This window comes from Blastocystis hominis (genome assembly GCF_000151665.1).
Source record: "Blastocystis hominis, Singapore isolate B (sub-type 7) whole genome shotgun sequence assembly, scaffold_10".
NCBI lineage: Eukaryota > Bigyra > Opalinata > Blastocystidae > Blastocystis > Blastocystis hominis.
Window position 1 is genome coordinate 211788 of NW_013171817.1, and position 18990 is coordinate 230777.

Here is an 18990-nt window from a genome sequence, read left to right on the forward strand (position 1 = left end):
AGGAAAAAGGGAAACCATCGATCGATTGGGGGAAACCAACATGACAAACGGAGAATTCGGATTGGAATTCGAAATGGAATTCGATGGAAAGATTCGTTTGGGTGAAAGAATGAAATTCGAATTCGAAAGATCGATTTTCGGATCCATCAGATCCAAAAATTCGACCTTTTTTTCATTTTCCAAAAATTCGACCTTTTTTTCATTTTCCAAAAATTCGACCTTTTTCTCATTTTCCAATCCACCATACTCATAATCGCCACTTGTCCATAGTTGATCATCATCATCATCATTTCCAAAAATCGGGACCATTTCGATATTCTTCAGGAGTTTTTCTGGAATTCCAGATTTCGACGGTTTTTTCTGCTTCCTCGCCATTCGACGGCGATTCGGCAGTTTCCACTCCTCGTCCTCATGCGGGCGTTTCATCCCTCCTCGATATCCGTTTTTTCTGGGCGTTTCATTCACTGCCGCCACGCGCCGCGATGCAACCACCACATTCCCGCGGGAATTCCGTCCCGCTTGGGCACCGCTCTTTGCGAAATTGGGTTCCTGCATCCACTTGAATGGCGTTTCATCGATCAAACTGGAGGCCGCTGGAATCGCGGGAATGCTCACGGAGCTCTGATAGGACTCCAGAAATCGGAGGTTTTTCTGGAGGTAGGGGAGATCCATAACGAGGACGACGTCGCGCTGAAGGAACATTCGAAGAACGTACATCCAGACCTCCTCGATGGGAGAAGGCCGGATTTCTGGAATTCCGGAAGGGTCGGGGAGTTCGTAGAAGTAGGAGGGAAGGCAGATCATGATGTTGTTCCCTTTGTTGTACGTCGTGTGCGATCGGTTCGCTTCTATGCTGAAATAGTGCCGATTTTTGGAACCTGCGGTGCGGTCGAGATCGGACAAAGTCCATTCCAGCGCGTCGGTTTTGCGTTTGAGGATCCCCAGGCCGCACAGAACGCTGATGATGTCGTAGAGCCGGCGTTCCACGCCTATTCGATGAGAACCGCGGTGAACCCCGGCTTTTCTCGCGGTCTTGGAGGGATTTGGAGTACGCTGCGTGGGGTTTGGAGCGGTGCGCGAGGTTGAATTCGCGGAGAACGAGCGGCGTGATGTCCTGCTGATTGAACGTGGAACGGCCCGATTTGAAATAGAGAAACAAGTACTTGAGGAACTTGATGGTGATGTGCTTTGTCGTGCTCTCTTCGGGGTTAAAACGCTCTTCGCTGGGCGTTTCATCGTCGGATTTCTTTTTGAAGCAGTGGGAGAAACTGCTCTCGAATTCTTCGAACTAAAAGATAGATCGGGAGGGAGGCGTCGATACGGGAGTGGTTTGGAGGCGAGTCAGAAGAGAGCGCATGGCTCCGAAGCCTTCCCAGCCATAGTAGCGATAGCAGGTTCGGCTCAAGAGGGCTAAACAGCTAAGAACGTGGATGATATCGTAGATGCGACGGCGTGTGATGTCTTATTCTTGGAGATTTGGGAGTGCCTACGCAGTTGGTCTGAAAGAGCGCTTGGATTCACGCTGGTAGATTCGCCGTTCGCTTGACGACGCAGAATTATAAGCACCATTTCGGTAGTGATGAACTGAAGAGACTTCTGCCTCCGTCTATTTCTCAATCGAACATCTCGATTCCCTACTTTCCTTGAATACTCTTTGTAGAAACACTTCCTGTGGGAGTTGAAAATCTAGGATTCGTTCTATTTAAATCAAGCGTGTACTCTATATCAATATTCATTTCTGGCAAAGGGCTATCAAACGGAATCTTAGGGTCTGAGGTGGGAGGCGAGGATTCTTCTCCCTTCATATCTATACTGTCCTCTGGACGATAACTCTCCTCAGACATCTTTCCAATCCAAAACAAGTCAAATACTTGAAATAAAAGAGAGAACAGAACTAGCCAATGAAAAGGCTCGGGCGTTTCTTTTTTGCTTCGTTCGCCTCCAAATATGCACGGTCCATTTTATTGTGCTAACAATATCAGAAATCAATTTTATCACTATGTTGCACTCTCTGATCGCATTCTTGCCATTCTGGAAGCAATCGTGTGCTTCAGGCACATTTCTTGTTGTGGGTGCTATGGAAATTGCCAACGAATTTCAATTCTATCATTTTTTATAATAATAATAATAGACTGAGTCTCATTTCTTTCCATAACGGATTTTGACTTAATATCACTAGTTCTACTTATAGTCCATTTTTTGGCGGAAGAAATCAGGTCCCATGGTGTAATGGTTAGCACTCAGGACTCTGAATCCTGCAATCCGAGTTCAAATCTCGGTGGGACCTTTTTTCTCCCAACTTTTGATTGTTTTGGTTCAAAATGCCGAAGGAAATAAAAGACTTTTTTGTCAAACCAACTTCAGTCGCAGAGAAGCGAAAGGAGGCACTGGAAAAACGGCAGAAGCTGCTAAAGGAATTAAAAATCACTGAAGTCTCTGCTTTTGTGAGTGATTTTATGCTCAGATAAATAAAGATTTGGAAAATGCTGTAAAAGAAAAGCGCGCGGCAAAAAAAGCGGAAAAAGAAATCATCCCCGACCAACCCGTTCGGAAATCGCGTCGCCTTCAAGGAGTCGCGCCAGAAATCATTTTGGATGAGTTTCGCTACATGGAGCGGAAGCCTCAAACGCATTCGATCTCCCTAGAAGAAGACCCAGCGAAAGAAAAGGAGGGGAAAATCGTATTTCGTTGTCTCCGTCTCTAACCCAGTCATACGATGGGAATTTCGATGCTTCCGAACTCTCCACCCAAGGTGATGTCGACTCCTTCTTCGAATCCCTCAAAAAAACCACTCCTTCCGATTCCTCAGAAGGTTTCTCCGCCACTCTCTTCTCTCCTAGTGGTCGATATCGCCCAATGGATCCCCAAAGTCTCATGCAGCGGTTGTATCAAAGTGGTTCCAGAACGAATCTACAGCATGGCCATTCACCCCCAAACCAACCCCCTCCTCGTAGATTCTCCCTCCTTTTTCGCTTATGGATCAGGTCGCCGTGGGAGACAAAGGCGGGAAAATCGGGTTTTGGAGCTTGCCTGCATCATTTGATCAATCCACACTCCCCGTCCTGGAAGACGGCAAACGGGACATTTCGGGTCTGGGAACGTCGTGGGAGTTTCAGATTTCGAATGAGTAGAAACGTGGAAAGGAAGTAAGAAGCAGACCCGTGACGAGGCTGTTTTTCCAGAACGATGGAATGAGTTTATATTGTTGTTCATATGACAAGTCGATTAAACGACTTGACGTTGAAACGAAAAAATTCGAAACTTTCTTTAAACTCGATAAGAACTTTGATGAGGACATTTTCTTACACCATTGCGTACCTTTTCCCAATTCCGAGCATTCCTTCCTTGTGAGTCTCAGCAATGGGTATTGTCATCGAAAGAACGTGAGGAATAGAGAGATTTTGACAATTGATGAGAGAAGTGGCAAAATAGAATCCTGCTTTCAGGCACACACAAAGAAGGTCAACACAGTAAGCAATTTCTAGATGCTCAGATTATTAGATCGATGTTCATCCCTCAAAATCCTATATTCTGACCGCTTCCCTTGCGCGGTCTGTTAAATTGTGGGACGTACGGAAACTCCCGAAGACTTGGGAGCCTCACTTTCATGAGCGAGAAAAACTTCCGACTTGTCTCGATTGTTTACATGAATACGAGCATTCGCTCTCCGTAAATTCAGCGTTTTTTAACGCTACTGGCGAGATGATTGTCACGACCTGTCAGGACAACCATCTTCGCGTGTTTCCCACAATCACAGAGCCGGAAAAGGAAGATTGTTGCGCTTCCATAAGCCATCGAAATCAGACTGGCAAATGGCTGACAAAACTGATGGCACTTTTCTACAAGCCTTTAGGCGTAAAGATGAAAAACAATGAAGTTAACTATTTTTATTGTGGATCCATGCAGGAGCCAAGACAAGTGAATGTTTTGCTTCTTTGAATTTGTTCTCTAGATGTACTCCGTTGCTTTGACAGCGTCCAGGAAGCCCGTTGTGAAGATGCTTCCATCCTTTTTTTCACCGCATATTTCTTCGATCCAGTCGGTGGTCAACATGCATCCCAGTTACCCGATGATTGCTTGTGCAAATACAAGTGGCAGGGTCGTTATCCTAGTTTGCTCTGTTTGTTTTTATAACTGAATGAAACCGACATTGGATTCTTCACTTTTTAATTTTATGTTTACCATTCACAATCTGCAACCGGATGTAATTGAGGAGACGGCCACTTTGGGACTTGGGAGCAACGCAACTGTTATGCTGGGGTTTGGTTTTTTCCGGTGATGTCTAACTTTTAGACGATACGACAATAGAGATGTTGCTCTAAAGATATACAAGTCCAACGACTATGCTACCAAGGTTGAGGCTTTGAATGAGGTTTCTATATATTCCCGCTTGAAAAATCAACCCCATGTGGTTAACTGTTATGGTATGTACTACAGAAACGGCGCCCCAGTTCTTGTATTGGAAAAGGCGCAGAAGTCACTGTATAATGTATATAGAGAAGAAAGAGTAAGCCGTGCTCAGTATTCTTTTTTTGTTGATCTTCATTAGATATAATTGGCCAGCTATAAAGGACCGTGCGATGCAAATTTCTTTTGGATTGAAGTCGCTCCACGACATTAACATTTCTCACGGTGATGTTTCTGTTTGGTTTTTCAATTCTTTTCATTTTTAGTCGAAAAACTTCTTGCAATTTGAGGATAATGTGTTGAAAATAAGCGATATGGGATACGCTCAGGTTATTGAAAATGGTTTTTTTTATGATCCTTCTTGCCGTTGTTCTCTTTATGCGTATCTCTCATCATTCTCTAGCCATTATAGGGCTGCACCCGATTTTTTGTTGACTAGCAAGCGATCTTTGAGTACTGACATTTACTCTCTGGGTATGGTATTTTTGGAGCTTGTGAAGGGTGGTTTTGCATACACGCAGCAAGACCTAGAGTGCTTTATGGTAAACAATGTGATGGACACCAATACTGTAAGTGATAAGCAATGTGTTTTTTAATGAGTAGTTTGTTCAGCATATCCTTTATGGACAGCGACCTTCTATTCCTAGTGAAGTGCCGGATTGTAAGGGCTGTGTGTAAAGATCTAACGAATAGATTTTGCGGATATTATCCGCTGGTGCTGGATAAGGGAAACAGAGAGAAAGAAACGACCCACTATTGATCAGGTGATCGAACGACTTGAGGCGTGGGATGTGGACTAAGTCGGTACGATTCTTGTGTAGTTCTGTATGAGCATGTTTGTTTGGAACAATAGAAATAACAATAAAGAAACTAAAAGCTTAATCAAAGTTGAGCTCGTCAAGTCGCCAGTCTTCGAACTTGCCGCTAGGAAGGAATCTGCGAATAATAAGCGGAATCTGAACGATTCAGAAGAGAAAAAAAAGAGTTTACCTTCTTTTGTCTTAATTCCTCAAGAGCGATCTGAAGCGTGTCCGTTTGGCCATTCACTTCGACCATGGGGGGAGCATTCATGCTAAATGTTACCCTTTTCTCGGAATAACCTACCTAAGCTGAAGAGCTCGAGTACCGAGGATACGAGCTCGTTCGTACTTTGTAAGATATGGGGTTGTCACTCTCTCAGAGATAGGAGTCATTCTTTCCTTCGGGGTTACAATTTGAACTCCGTTTTCAACTACATCGTTTTCTACCTAGAGAATGAATCGAACCCATTAAGAAGCCTTACTTCCATGTTTAGGATAGAAATTGACTTGATACAAAAAAAAGGAGTGAAAACCCAAAACCAAAAAACAAATCGTTTTGTGCGTGTTCTAGAAATGGCTCGAAACCAGGAAAAGCAAATCGCAGAATTAAATGTTGCTACCTGCTGTTAGGAAATAACGATAGAGATTTGTTTTAGCAGCTGAGAAGGACAAGTCTCACGAGCGAGTTCGTCCTCCACTGTATTTTCTTGTCTGGATCATTGATTATAGAAGCAAATTGCATTCAGCCGATGCAATTCGAAGATGGATTCCCAGTATCAAGTTTGAAATGAACTATGCAATTCAGCAAGTATTGGTCTTTATAGTGGTAAATAGCATAGATCGAGGGAAGTCGAAATTACACAGATGCGAAGATCCGAGAATTTCAGCAACGCCTATCAGAAGTACAGTATAGGTTATCAGTAAAATTGTAGTTGAAAACTGAATATGAAGAGTTTGTGAAAAAGGCCATGGAGCTTGATCCGAATCCAATGTGGATACCAGGAGAGCGCCATTCATATGTTTCAAAAAAGGCATTTGCTGAATCTAAGGTAAAAGGTGAAGTGGTCACTCGTGACTTTTAGCGTTCTTCTCTATTGGAAGATAAAGAAATGAAAGAGTTAAAAGAGGCTGATCAACACGATCGATCTAAAATGCAGAAGAAGGCAACTCACGTTTCCTATCCTCTCCAATCGCTGTTGAATCCTTTGACTCGTCAAAATGACGAAGATTCCGATGAGCCGTCAAGCGAGGCAAGTCAGTCAAACGATAATGATCGGCCAAATGAGTTAAGTGGATTGAATGAATTACATGGATTGAACGAATTACATGGATTGAATGAGTCAAGTGGATTGAATGAATTACATGGATTGAATGAACCAAATGGATTGAACGAGCCACTTGGTGAAGACGAAGTGGCTAGTAGTAGTAGTAGCAGCAGTGAGGAAATCGCCACGCCTCTTGCAATTCGATCTGAAAAAGTAATGAATCAGCAAGATGTAGAAGCGAGTGAGAACAGAACGATGTTACGTCGTGGTTTTAATAGTAATTGTGTACGATATTCTTTCCCCAAACATTGTTTTGTTTGTTAAACGAAAGTAGGAAGAAGAATTGGTACCTATTGAACAATCCATCCATCCATCACATCACAAGAATGCATAAATGAATGAATGAAGTCATAATTCTTTAATCACATAGCTTCGAACTCATTCAACAATTCAATCCTTCAATGATTTCTCCACAATTCATAAAGTAATATCAACTCTGGTTCTCTTCAACAAACAAGCAAACATCCAACCCTTCAAAGAAAACTACCAAGGCTTGACGAGTCCACCATATGCAAAAACGGCAATTCCTCGCCTGAAAACGCGTCGTTCGAGTTCATCACGCTGATATCCGTGCTCCCACAACTACTCTCTGATTCCTCATTCTCGTCCCTACTGCCTGCAAATAAACGTGTGGTCACTATTATCCAAATTATGCGGTAAATGCGACCCTGCACTCTGCCTCTTTTTGTTATACTCCTCCATTTCCAAGCGAAAGCGCTCCTTTCCATCAACAATCTCACTCATCAACCTACCAAATAAGGCTTCTTCGATTCTTCGGACATGGTTCGCCACGTTTTCGAGATTCGTTTCGAACACTCGATAAAGGGGAGTTTCACCTGGAACTCAGCCGATAATTCCATGGAATACGCCTTTCGATCGAAAAGACTCGTATTGCTCTCGTAAAAACTGAGTAAATGGAGGGACGGGACGACGCAGAGAATCATCCGGCTGTGAAACAGGGAGAGAAACCTCCTGGTGAGCTTCTAAAGTCTGCTTCAGCTTCCTCAATTCATCGGAAAGCATTTTGTTCTACAGATCATTGCAATCAAAAGGTCGCACTTGCTCGCGAAGCTTTTTATAGTTCTCAGCAAACTTTTTATACTTCTCCAGCTTTCGAAGGAGCTTCAGCTCGCGCTGCTCGCTCTTTTCTAAAGTATGCCAGTTCTTTATATGCTGCTTCACATCCGCTTTTGTCTTAAACAGCTTGATAGGAGAGGTACAATGTTCGAACCTGAAGAAAAAACCAAATAGCGAAACCTACGGACATTTCTCTGTGCGTATGTTAGAGTGAGAAAAGGAATGTCGGACTAACTGCGCATTGACGTAAAAAGACTTTCCACAGCCTTCTACAGGACATGTAAAAGGACGAATCCCAGTATGGATCTTTTTGTGAAGGATCAAAGACCGAGACGCGGAAAAATACTTTCCACATTCATCGCATCTACATAGAATGTGGTTTACACTGCATTACCGGAAATCCGTAATTGTGTGGGTTTTGGAAGAGCAGTCTTCTGGAAGACGGATCTCTATATCTTGATCATCTTCAGTGAGACTGAATGACATCGCTTCACTGTTTTGATATTCTTGTTATAGATGATTGGCGCACGAGTTTTTCTTTTTAACAAATCAAATATAATAATAATAATAACATAATAATAGTAATGATTGGCAAGTATCATATTGCAGGAATTGACTTGGGAACCTGTAATTCTACAATTGCTATATTTAATAATGGTGTAATATCTCTAGTACAAGATCCGAATGGAAACCGGTCTCTTCCATCTATGATATCTTTTCTCGATAATACTATATTATATGGTATGGACGCCAAGAACCGTCAGTATCTAAACCCTGAACGTACTATCTATGGCATTAAACGTATCCTTGGACATCGGTTTTCTTCAGATGTCGTTCAAAAAGAAGTAGAAAGATTTCAGTTTAAAGTAATTCCAGGCGTGAGAGATCTCCCTCTGATCCCTGTAAACTATCGAGGAGCTATTCAAATTTTGCGTCCAGAGGGGATTAGTTCTCGTTTGATTGGCTATTTGGTTAGTCTAGCGGAAAAAGCTCTTGAGGATAGTATCGTTGATATCGTAATCACATGTCCCGCCTATTTCGATGACAACCAGCGCCAAGCCACAAAGGATGCCGTAACAATCGCTGGCTACAACGTTTTGGAAGTTCTGAACGAGCCAACTGCTGCAGCAATCGCTTATGGAGTCAATGTAGAGAAGAAGAACCAGCCTTTCCTTGTGTATGATCTGGGTGGTGGTACTTTCGATGCTACGCTGATGATAAACGAAGAAGGAACGTATCGCGTGATGGGCACAACTGGAGACACCCATTTAGGAGGCATGGACTTCGACACGTTCATCAAAGACATCATTGTGAAGAAGTTCGAGCTGCAGGGCTACAAAATCGATATGAGCAAAAAGAAGCATGTAGCTGATCTCTGGCAAACCGCCGAGCGAGCCAAAATCGAGTTGTCTTGTAGCGACCGATCGTTGATCATGGAGGACATGATCGGCCCCAACCCCGAAATCGAAGTGTATCGAACCGAATTCGAGGAGTTCGCTCGCCCTCTAATCGAATCCACGATTGAAAAAGTGTGCGAAATGCTGGCGTATGTGCAGGTGCCCATCAGCGATCTCTGCGATATCGTTCTGATCGGCGGATCGAGCCAGATTCCCCTCGTTTCCACGATGTTGGAGGCGCGTTTTCGGATCAAACCCTCGCAGCGAATCAATGGCCAGGAGGCCGTGGCGATCGGCGCGTTGATGCGCGCGTTGGAGTTGAAATGCCGCACAGATTACCCAGAAACGATCGAGGATTTGGAGAAGGAGCTGCACAACCTCTCCCCCATCATTCCGGTGATCAACGCGATCCCGCTGCCGATCGGCATTCGCACTTCACGCGATGAGTTAAGCATCGTTCTCCCCAAATACACGCGCTACGGAGCCACACACAAGGTGATGTACCAAACCTCCGATGACAACCAGCAGCGCTTTATTTTTGAAGTCTATCAAGGAGAAAACAGCATTGCGACCGAGAACTGCTTTATCGGGAAGCTGGTGATCGAAGGAATCGAGCCGGCTCCGAAGGGCACAAAGAAGATCCAGCTGACGATGAGCTTGGATCAGAACGGAATTCTGACGATGTCGGTGGAGAATCCGGAAAACCACGAGACCAAACTCGTGGAGTTCTTGAAGCAGAGCACGAATCTGTCACAGGAGGAGATCGAGGCGATGCAGATGCAGGTGCGGCAGGAGAATGAGTTTAATCGCCTGCAGGAGCAGAGAGAATCGGCGAAGAACTTCGTGTTGCGGATTACACAGACGATCAACCAGTTGATACTGGATAATCGGTTCCCGACCGATTTGATGGAGGAGGCGCAGTCGTTTGTGGGACAGGCCGAGGGTTTAAATCCCCAGTCCGATAATGTTTTCTCTCTGGAGGCTACTGCGAGAGAGTGGAATTCGCGTTTGCTAAATTTGTGATCGTGCTGTTTGTTGAAAGAATCGAAGGAAGAAGGGTATTTAAGTACAAAACCGCAAATCTAAGTGAAACTCCCTGTGTTGGTGAGCATATAAATACTCGATTATCGGATTTTGAGAAGGTATTTCCTCTACGGGGTACCCACCAACCGAGACCGTTGAGGTGTAGATTGTTCAGCTGAAAAATGGGAAATTCTTTGTCTTCGGATGATTTCAAGTGTATAGGAGGCGAGGGTTGGTATGAAGTGAGTTGTTGGGGTAACCTGCGATAATCTCGATAGGAACGATGTTCACGGAATTTTCTTGTATCGGTTACATCCAAGCTTTTCGGAGAGAATCCCACCCTTCCCAATGTCTTTCGAGAGAACGAATCGATCCGTTTCTCTCGAGTCCAAAACATTCGTCTTTCAGAGAGTCTTCGAAAGATATGTATGCGAGCTCTCGCCTCCTGATGCGCAGATCTCGACAATATTCGCAACTATTCACTCAAAAGTGGCTCGGGCGTGCTGCAATCCGACGACACGCTGGGACTGGAGACTGTGCATCTGCAGGAACTCTCCGTGATCGTCAACACCACCAGCCCCTTCGAGGAGTTCTTTATCCGCCGGAACGCTCTCATCATCTTCATGCACCGAATTCTCCGTTCCGCGCAGATCAACAACGCCTCGCTGCGCCCAGCCCTCCCAGGCGCGAACACCTTCTGCACCTGCAAGTCCGGAGCTCTCCCCTCCCCTTCCTTCTAGTCGGAATCACCACCTTGAGTTCTGCCCCATGCACGACATCCTCGACGACGAGAAAAAATGTACTTTCTTCGCCTCCCGCTCACTCCCAGTCCTCTTCCCGACCCTCCAGCCGGGCATGCGCGTGCAGCGCGGCCCCGACTGGCAGTGGACGGACCAGGACGGCGGCGTGGGCCATCTGGGGACCGTCATGACGATCAAAGAGTGGAAGGGGTTCCCGATGGGCGGCGTGCGCGTGCACTGGGACGACATGACGACGGGGAACACCTATCGGTACGGAGGGGAGAACTGCTACGACGTGGTGCTGTAGGCGCGGTGTGAGGTTGGAACGTAGTGCGAATCCGCTGTCGCATAAGGATTATCACGTGTCGCAGGGCGTGGAGTATCCGTCGTGCCGTGAGCTGCGCGGAGGAGGAGTGAGGAATAGTCTCGTGGAGCCATTACTGCAACGTGTATCTAAGCAGCGGACTGGCGAAGTCGCGCGGTCTGTTCCACGCGAAGATCGGCAGGCAGCGGCTGCAGCTGATGCTCCCGCAGTTTGATTTGGACGCGAAGGTGGACGGTGGGAATGGCTGCGAGTCGTCACGCACAGAGCATTTCGCGCTGGAGGCGTTCGACGTGGTGAAGGAGGTCATGACGCTGGCCGTGCAGGATAGTTTCGTAGCCAATGGGCCGGCATGTGAGCTAGGAATTCCTCGACAATCGGCGCAACCCCGCGCGCGTGTTTGAGCGCAACTCCTGCTCGCAGAGCGCGCGAATGGAGGTGCTGTTCCCCTTCCAGATCTATTTGTTCTCGCAGGTGCAGGGCGATTTGGAGAACCACCGCACGGAGACCTTGATCCTAACGCGCTATCTGGAGCTGATCTATCGCAGTGCGCGCGATCTGATCGAGAAAGCGATCTGCTGCTTCTGCCAGCAGCGCGCGACGGTGAAGGAAATCGTGTCCTGTCTGCAGCACAGCATTCTCCAGCAGCTCGTGCCCTTCGTGATGACGTGTCTCTACTGCGGCTCGCTCGATGACTCCATCATGATCGCCGCGGACAACCAGATCAGCGAGCTGGTGCGGCTGTGGACCGGCTTTTTGAACGTCGCCAATCTGGACGTCGATTCGACCGGCACCGAGGACGCCATCCAGAACGGACTCTTCAGCAAAATGTACGGCAGCGTCGCGTCGGCCGCCACGCCCTGGTACTTCTCGCTGCTCTACATCCTCGTGGCCGCCGACTCGCGGTATATCACGGGCTTGGCGCCCGCGCTGGTGCCGCTGGACCCGAAAGACGAACTGATGATCGTGTGGGAGCGCTCGTACATTCTCAGCGGCGGGCTCGCGAGGTTTTCATTCCGGTGAGGCGCGCTCACGGGTAGCGATGTGAGTCTAATCGAGGATCGCGACTTCCTCTACCCGCTCTACGCGAGCCGCGATCCGATGTCCAAAGTGCTGCTGACCTGGCTGGACTCGCACTTCCGCGAGCCCATGTGGAAGTCGAAAATGTACCGCAACCGCGAGCTGGAGTTCAAAGTGTTCATCGTGCTGATCCACCTCTCCCGTCTGGAAGGGTTGCTCCGCCAGATGGTGAAGAAGCTGCAGGGTGCGTCAGCGGGAATTGCCTGAGGGATAGAGCAGGACCCAGCGATCGTGCCGGTCCCCGAGGAGATCCGCCTGGTGTGGAGGGGCGTGATGGACGTTCGCGAGCATCTCCGCGCGAAGAAGCAGGACTTCCAGATCACCAAGGACGTGAAGGGCATGCAGCGAAGCACTTCCTTCTCGCTGAATCGCCATCGTCGCAACCGGACCCCGTCGGTTCTCTCCGAATCCGAGAGCGACACGGAAGAGATCCGGCTGGACCGCTACATGAGCAACGACCGGCTCTCCTCGACCAATCTCCCGAGCGTGCAGTCGACCAACTCGATCTACTCGAGCGGGTCGGACAGCGAGACGATCCTGGTGGACCGCAGCCAGTCCGACATCATCAACGCGCAGATCAATGCGCTGAACTCATTGAACTCGCTGCCTTCGGCGAACGCGATGCGCGTCTCCGAATCGCCGTTGGAGCCGCTGCCCGCCTTGGAGACGGAGTACGTCGAGTTCGACCCGGATTTGGCGAAGTCGTTTAAGAGTCTCCACGATTTGGAGCGACACTACAGCGACAAACTGGATCTCTTGATGAATCTGAACCAGCCCTTGGACATCACATCGCACGAACTGGCCTATCAATACAACACCTACCAGCTCGACACCCGATTCAACATCCGATCGAGCGCGCCGTCCCAGCTCCCATCCGAAGACGACGATCTCCCCGCCTCGATCACAGAGACCGTCGTGCAGAGCGTGAAGGGCTTCCTGCTCAACACGTCCTCGCTCTCCGCAGAGGACATCGAAGCCCATCTCCGCCAGTGCATCCAATCCGCGATCGACCGCGCGCAGGCCTACATTGACTCCATCGAGATCTTGAAGCAGCTCAAAACCTTCCCGCAGGCCTCCCGTCTGTACCTGCTCGGCGTGCAGTCGGCGCTGATGTCCACGCCGAACGCGGCCACCTACCACTCGCGCCTCTCGCAGTTCAGTCCGTTCACGAACAGTCTCGACGAGATCCAGATGGCCGATTTCATGGCGAACATCAACGGCGTGGGGCGCGAGTACATCCAGAAGATCAACAACTCCATCCTGGAGTTCTGCAGCTATCTCAAGCAGCTCTGCGAGCAATGCTGCGAGCAGTTGCAGTGGCGCCTCGGCTCCACCGTCCTCTGGATTCTCTCCAGCGACTTCAACAACTCGCTCATCTACGATCCGTTCTACCTGAAGCTCCCCGCGTTCTATCAGAAAATGCTCAAGTCGCTGTCGGCGCGGATCGGGCAGGACGTGCTCATCACGGCCGGGCCCTACTGGGACGCGAACTGCATGCGCGTGCCCTCCAACGAGGTCTTCGCGCGCGGCAAGGACGGCTCGCTCTTTCTGACCCTCACCGGCGAGCGCAGCGAAGCCTCCGTCTTCAGCCGCTCGGTTTCCACGTCGCCCACTCCCTCCGACACGCCCACCTCCACGCCGGTGCCGCGTCCTCTCTCCGTCTCCTCCGCTCTCAACTCGCTGAACGCGCTGCGTCGCAGCAAGCCGTCCAACCCGCCGTCCAACGCCTCCTCCGCGGTGTCGTCGTCGACGCATACGCCGTGTCCCGCCGAGGGAAAGCGACCCACCGACCCCACCTACGGCTGCTTCAGCCCGGCCGTGTTCGCGCTGGCCAACTCGCTGCGCGTGTCGTACGGCCTGCTGCTGATCCGGCAGTTCTACGACCACCAGCTGAAGCTGAAGCAGTCGCGTCCGCAGCACGCGAACATGCAGAACTGGTCGCTGGACGATGTGTTTATGGTGTTCGGGTACGACAGTCCGCGGTACTATCAGTGCACGCGCGGCATGTTCAACGAGTTCTTCTCCTACTTCCAATACCTTCTGAACTGCTTCGAGCAGCGCTGCAAGACCTGGCGGCCTTCCGGAACGCGAGGAGACGCGGATCTGCGTCGCACTCGCCACGGCTGTTTCCGATTTGTGGAGTCGTCGCCGTCGTCGTCGTCGATGCGCTCGCCGAGCTGCTCGTCGTGCAGTTCCACGCCCGACACGCAAGAACTGATCTGTCCCGAGCGAATGGACTTGCTGGTGTCGGCCGGCGAGAGCTTGCTGTCCTACTATCTCTCGCTGGTTACCTGGGTGATCAACACCTACCTCGGCTGCACGATCGACTGGCAGGTTTACGGCGACACTATCTGGCGCCTCATGTACGCGTCGCCACGCCTCCGCAAGCTGGCCGTGGTCTGTCTGCAGTCGATCGTGCCCTCGACGGACTATCTGCCGTCCATGCTCAACGATCCCTCGCTCTACCAGTTCGTTTTCAGCGAGAAGGAAGTGGCGAAGCTCCCGTCGCAGATCAGCAACTCGCTGCTGCGCCATCGGAGCGCGAGCAACACGTTCTTCTACCAGGACGAAGAGGAGGACGAGGAGGACGAGGAGACCGTGGACTCGATGGAGGATCTCTCTTCGCGCGTCGTGGATCCGTCGCAGATGAGCCAGGAAGAGAAGATGCAGGCCTTCGTGTACTATCTGCTTCACCTCTGCGTCCACGACGATTTCTGTTTCGGCGCGATGACCGAAGAGCGGCTCGCCTGCGCTCAGTGCTGCCCCTTCTTCCCGTACATCTACCACCGTCTCAGCACGGAGATCGTGGAGGAGGAGGACGCTGCTGGCCACGCGGTGAACAAACGCCGCCTCCTCTTCCGCAACCCGCCGTCCTTGCAGCCGCGCTCGCTGAAGACGCGATGCAAAATGCTGATCCGGCCGGATGGGTACGGCGCGTCGAACTGCAATCTGGTGGTGGCGGAAGAAGTGGTGTATCTGCTGCGGTGCATGCTGGCGAGCGATCGGTGGCGCGAGCTGATCCTCGACATTTTTGAAATGATTCTGGAGCGCGCGGCCGATCAGATCGAGATCGAGAAGCAGAAGATCCAGGGGTCGGTTCGCAGCGCGTCGCGGAGCGAGAACGAAGAGCGCGAGCGAATCGTGTGGTACTCGATGGGGTCTGCGGTGCTGAAGGTCATGGGGTCGATCTCGCGCCGCCTCTACGCGGGTTGTCGCGTGCGCGTGCGCCAGCAATTCATGGACCACATCACCGATCTGGACGTGCTGATCCAGACCATCCACCAGTCCTCGGGTACGGGCTACGTCATCGACTTCAACATCAACTCGGGCGAAGTGCTCGTGCTGCTCGATCAGATGCAGGTCCCCAAGCTCTTCACCATCTACACGCTCGACGTGGTGGACAAGGTCCCGCCGCCCGCGGAGCTCTCCAACGAGACGCGTGACTTTTTGATCACGCACGTGCAGCGCGTGATCATCAATCTGGAGTACCCGGACGAGCTGTTCGAGCTCCCCAACGAGGAGAAGGACACGCTGACGCACCCGTTCAACGTCGTGGAGCTGCAGAACCTCGTCTTGGAGCAGAACGCCATCTACGTCTTCCACCAGCTCATGATCAGCTTCCCGGAGAACGTCCGGCTCCTCAGCAAGGAGTTCATCAGCGTGCTCTTCGCTCTCGCGCTCAAGCCCTCGCCCGCCAAGGGCATCTTCGGCACCGAGTTCATTCGCTACTGCTTCAACCACCTCGCCGAGCTGCTCATCGACACCTACCCCGGCTGCCCGCATCTCTTCCCCACCACGTCGTCTTCGCGCCCCGCCAATCCCGCCGCCACGTCCTCCAAGGAATCCGCGGAGCCCACGCTGGAGGTCTACGCGCCGATGGACCCCACGCGGCTGCAGCGCGCGCGGAAGCTGCAGGAAGTGCTGCAGCAACCCGTGGAGTCGATCGTGAAGGCGCTGAAGCTGTTCCACGACAACGAGGAAAGCACGGTGACGTTCTTTTTGGAGCACGCCGTGGAGGCGGACCGCGATATGGAGAAGACCATGCAGCACATCCACACGGAGATCGACTGCGACGACACCGCGGCCATCTACGACTTCGACTGTCCGCGCAGCTCGCCGTTGTTTTCGGGCCAGAGCGTGCGGAACATCATCGTCAAGAAGACGCAGATCATGCACTCCGTGCCGTTCTTCGCGCAGTTCGAGCCGGCAACGCCCGCCAATCTGAGCAATGCCCTGAACGTGATCGCCTCGCGGCGCGGGCCGCAGCTGGACGTGATTTACCCGGTGGATCCGACGGGCGTGGTGGTGGGCGTGCAGGATCTCCGCATCACGCTGTCGCTACTGGACACGAACAGCGGCATCAGTCGGCAGGTGGAGTACCCGTACTCCGACGTGTTCTTCCACAGTCGCCGCTTCGGGAACAAGCTGAGCACGATGGCGGATCTGCGTCGCATGACGGCGCGCATCTGTTTGAATCTGGACCTGCGTCTGCTGCGGGAGTTGGTGATCACGCTGCTGTATCTGTTCCAGAAGGAAGAGATCGACGTGTTCTCCGTGTACGACATCAAGGCGCACGATCTGCTCGCGTTCACCAAGCTCATCCACGTGTTCTATCTCACCATCGCCAGCAAGAACGTCCTCTCCGGGCCCAACCACATCACGCCCGCCTCCGCCCTCATCTACATTCTCAAGCAAACCCTCGCGCGGATGATCCAGAAGCACGACTACCCGCAGCTCCTCGCGCAGTTCATGCAAGGCGGCTGGCTGCAGTCGCCCATCGGGCCCATCGTCCACCCCATTAACTCCAAGCGCTACTACGTGAGCTCGCTGCATCCCTATCCGTCGCCCTGCAAGGTCTACGAGCGCGTCTCCATCCCCAAGGCGCAGGCTCTCCGCATCATCTTCGACGATCGCTGCTCGCTCGAGAAGGACCAGGCCTTCCTCACCTTCTTCCGCGACGCCTCCTACTCCCACGTGATCTCGCGCTACACCGGCGACTTCAGGAGCTTCTGCACGCTCCACGTGCAGAGCAACACGGTCTACTACAGCTTCGAGTCCTCGCAGCGCAGCAGCGCGCAGTGGGGCTTCGGCTTCGCGGTGGAGCCGCTGGTGGGGCTGAGCTGGAACAACGACTTCCAAGTGCAGGGCCCGGGCTGCCTGGAGTGGATCAACTGGCAGCTGGAGACGGTTCTGGACATCGGCCAGGACTTCGCGATCCGCGACTCCGACTACTTCAACCGCGTCGCTGCGACGATCGTGGCCTATCTCCGCACCTACGGCGCGCCGTACAAGTCGCGTGCGGTGGAGCTGCTGCTCCGCCTGCTCTCCGAGCCGCAGCTCTACCCGGTGACGCAGCTGCCGTCCATCGAGGGCATCCGACACAACGTGATGCGCTACATGAACATCGTGAAGGGCTACAAGGTCCACCCCGAGCTCCGCCTCATCCTCGAAATGTGCATGATGTTCGAGCTCTACCCCGAGCTCCAGAGCCTCAAGACGCCCTGCCCCGCCGAGAACCTCCCGCCTTTCTGCGAGTCGCCCGGCGACGTGACGCTGAACGACGACCACATCGCGCTGCGCGACGTGCACCGTCTGGCTCGCAACCTGTACTACGGCTCGCTGCCCGACCAGAGCTATCTGCGCTACGTCGCAGAGCACACCGGACTGGAATGGAACGCGGCGGACTACGCGGACTTGGCGCGGACGATGCTGCGGTTCACGCAGGCGCAGGACGTGGCGCTGATGACGGTGTTCCAGCAGCGCTGCGTGGCGACGAAGACGTCGCCGCTGCAATACGACATCGGATCGTTCTATCTGACGCAGGAAGACTTGATTCGCGCGTCGATTCTCGACGAATACAGCTGCGCGGAGCTGCGGCGGCGCCTCTATCTGATCCGGCTCTTCAACTTCCAGCTGAGCAGCGTGATCCACTTCATCGATCTGATGGACATGGATCAGGAGAACCGTCTCGGCACGCTTCTCTGCGCGATGAGCCAGTACATCAACCCGCAGACCAAAGAGAGCGTGCTCGAGCTCTCCATCAAGGAGACGGCGTTCGATCCGAAGGAAAGCCGCCCCGTCATCATCGTGGACTCCATGCGGACGTACGAGGACGGCGACGAGCCCAACCAGCGCCCGCCGATTCTATTCAACGAATCCGTGATCAAAAGCGCGTTCACTTCGCAGTGCACCTTCGCGCAGCTCTTCCGCGAGGTCTCCAAGATCGACACCAACCTGCTTCGCTCCCCGCTCGACAAGAAAGGCCGGCTGTTCGCGATCAAATACAAGGGCGAGCAGGGCGTCGATTTCGGCGGGCTGTACCGCGAGGTGATGGAGCGCGCCGTGGAAGACCTCTTCTCCGACCGCATCGATCTGTTCCTGCCCTGCCCCAACAGCCGCGCGGAGGAGGGCAGCAACGAGGAGAAGTACTTGCCGAACCCGAAGTACCGGCACTCCGTCGAGGCCATGGACATGTACATGTTCGTCGGCAATCTCATCGGAATCTCCCTCCGCACCAAGCAGCAGCAGGCCTTCGAGCTGCCCTCCATGATCTGGAAGGTCCTCATCGGCTCGCAGCCCGACCTGGAGGATCTCGAGAGCGTGGACACCGATTTTATTACGCTTCTCAAGTCCATCCGCGACTTCGACGAGGAAGAAGCCGAGGAAAGCTTTTACGACACTTTCGGACTCACTTTCTCCATCTACGACCTCGCCGGAAACGAGAACGAGCTGCTCCCTGGCGGCGCGGAGGTAGGCATTCCCGCGGGGACTCATTTGTAGATCGAGGTGACCTACGACACCGCGGAAAAGTGGTGCGAA

At 51.8% G+C, this 18990-nt stretch overlaps 6 protein-coding genes; 3 read left to right on the forward strand and 3 right to left on the reverse strand.

The window, feature by feature from the left end:
- Positions 1–611: 611 nt before the first annotated feature.
- Positions 612–1805, reverse strand: GSBLH_T00006239001 (uncharacterized protein; the record flags this gene model as incomplete). The annotated part of the gene is made up of 6 exons (XM_013039650.1): positions 612–651; positions 716–1114; positions 1164–1288; positions 1322–1461; positions 1491–1606; positions 1639–1805. 6 exons carry the CDS (start codon positions 1803–1805, stop codon positions 612–614), a joined length of 987 nt encoding a protein of 328 aa, XP_012895104.1.
- Positions 1806–2728: 923 nt separating this feature from the next.
- Positions 2729–3939, forward strand: GSBLH_T00006240001 (uncharacterized protein; the record flags this gene model as incomplete). Its single annotated transcript, XM_013039651.1, has 5 exons — positions 2729–2950; positions 2985–3127; positions 3158–3364; positions 3395–3470; positions 3502–3939. 5 exons carry the CDS (start codon positions 2729–2731, stop codon positions 3937–3939), a joined length of 1086 nt encoding a protein of 361 aa, XP_012895105.1.
- Positions 3940–4174: 235 nt separating this feature from the next.
- Positions 4175–5238, forward strand: GSBLH_T00001272001 (uncharacterized protein; the record flags this gene model as incomplete). XM_013039652.1 has 7 exons in its annotated part: positions 4175–4260; positions 4294–4521; positions 4550–4643; positions 4674–4789; positions 4820–4976; positions 5011–5068; positions 5101–5238. 7 exons carry the CDS (start codon positions 4175–4177, stop codon positions 5205–5207), a joined length of 846 nt encoding a protein of 281 aa, XP_012895106.1. The 3' UTR covers positions 5208–5238.
- Positions 5239–5262: 24 nt separating this feature from the next.
- GSBLH_T00001273001 (uncharacterized protein) lies at positions 5263–5638 on the reverse strand. XM_013039653.1 has 3 exons: positions 5512–5638; positions 5398–5479; positions 5263–5363 (listed from the first exon to the last, which is right to left on the reverse strand). The coding sequence occupies exons 1-3, from the start codon at positions 5598–5600 to the stop codon at positions 5286–5288; spliced, it is 249 nt and encodes an 82-aa protein (XP_012895107.1). The 5' UTR covers positions 5601–5638; the 3' UTR covers positions 5263–5285.
- A 1503-nt stretch (positions 5639–7141) lies between these two features.
- Positions 7142–8095, reverse strand: GSBLH_T00006241001 (uncharacterized protein; the record flags this gene model as incomplete). The annotated part of the gene is made up of 7 exons (XM_013039654.1): positions 7142–7148; positions 7227–7252; positions 7285–7368; positions 7400–7561; positions 7592–7763; positions 7794–7973; positions 8004–8095. 7 exons carry the CDS (start codon positions 8093–8095, stop codon positions 7142–7144), a joined length of 723 nt encoding a protein of 240 aa, XP_012895108.1.
- A 98-nt stretch (positions 8096–8193) lies between these two features.
- GSBLH_T00001274001 (uncharacterized protein) lies at positions 8194–10029 on the forward strand (the record flags this gene model as incomplete). The annotated part of the gene is made up of 2 exons (XM_013039655.1): positions 8194–8468; positions 8493–10029. 2 exons carry the CDS (start codon positions 8194–8196, stop codon positions 10027–10029), a joined length of 1812 nt encoding a protein of 603 aa, XP_012895109.1.
- Between the last annotated feature and the right edge of the window lie 8961 nt (positions 10030–18990).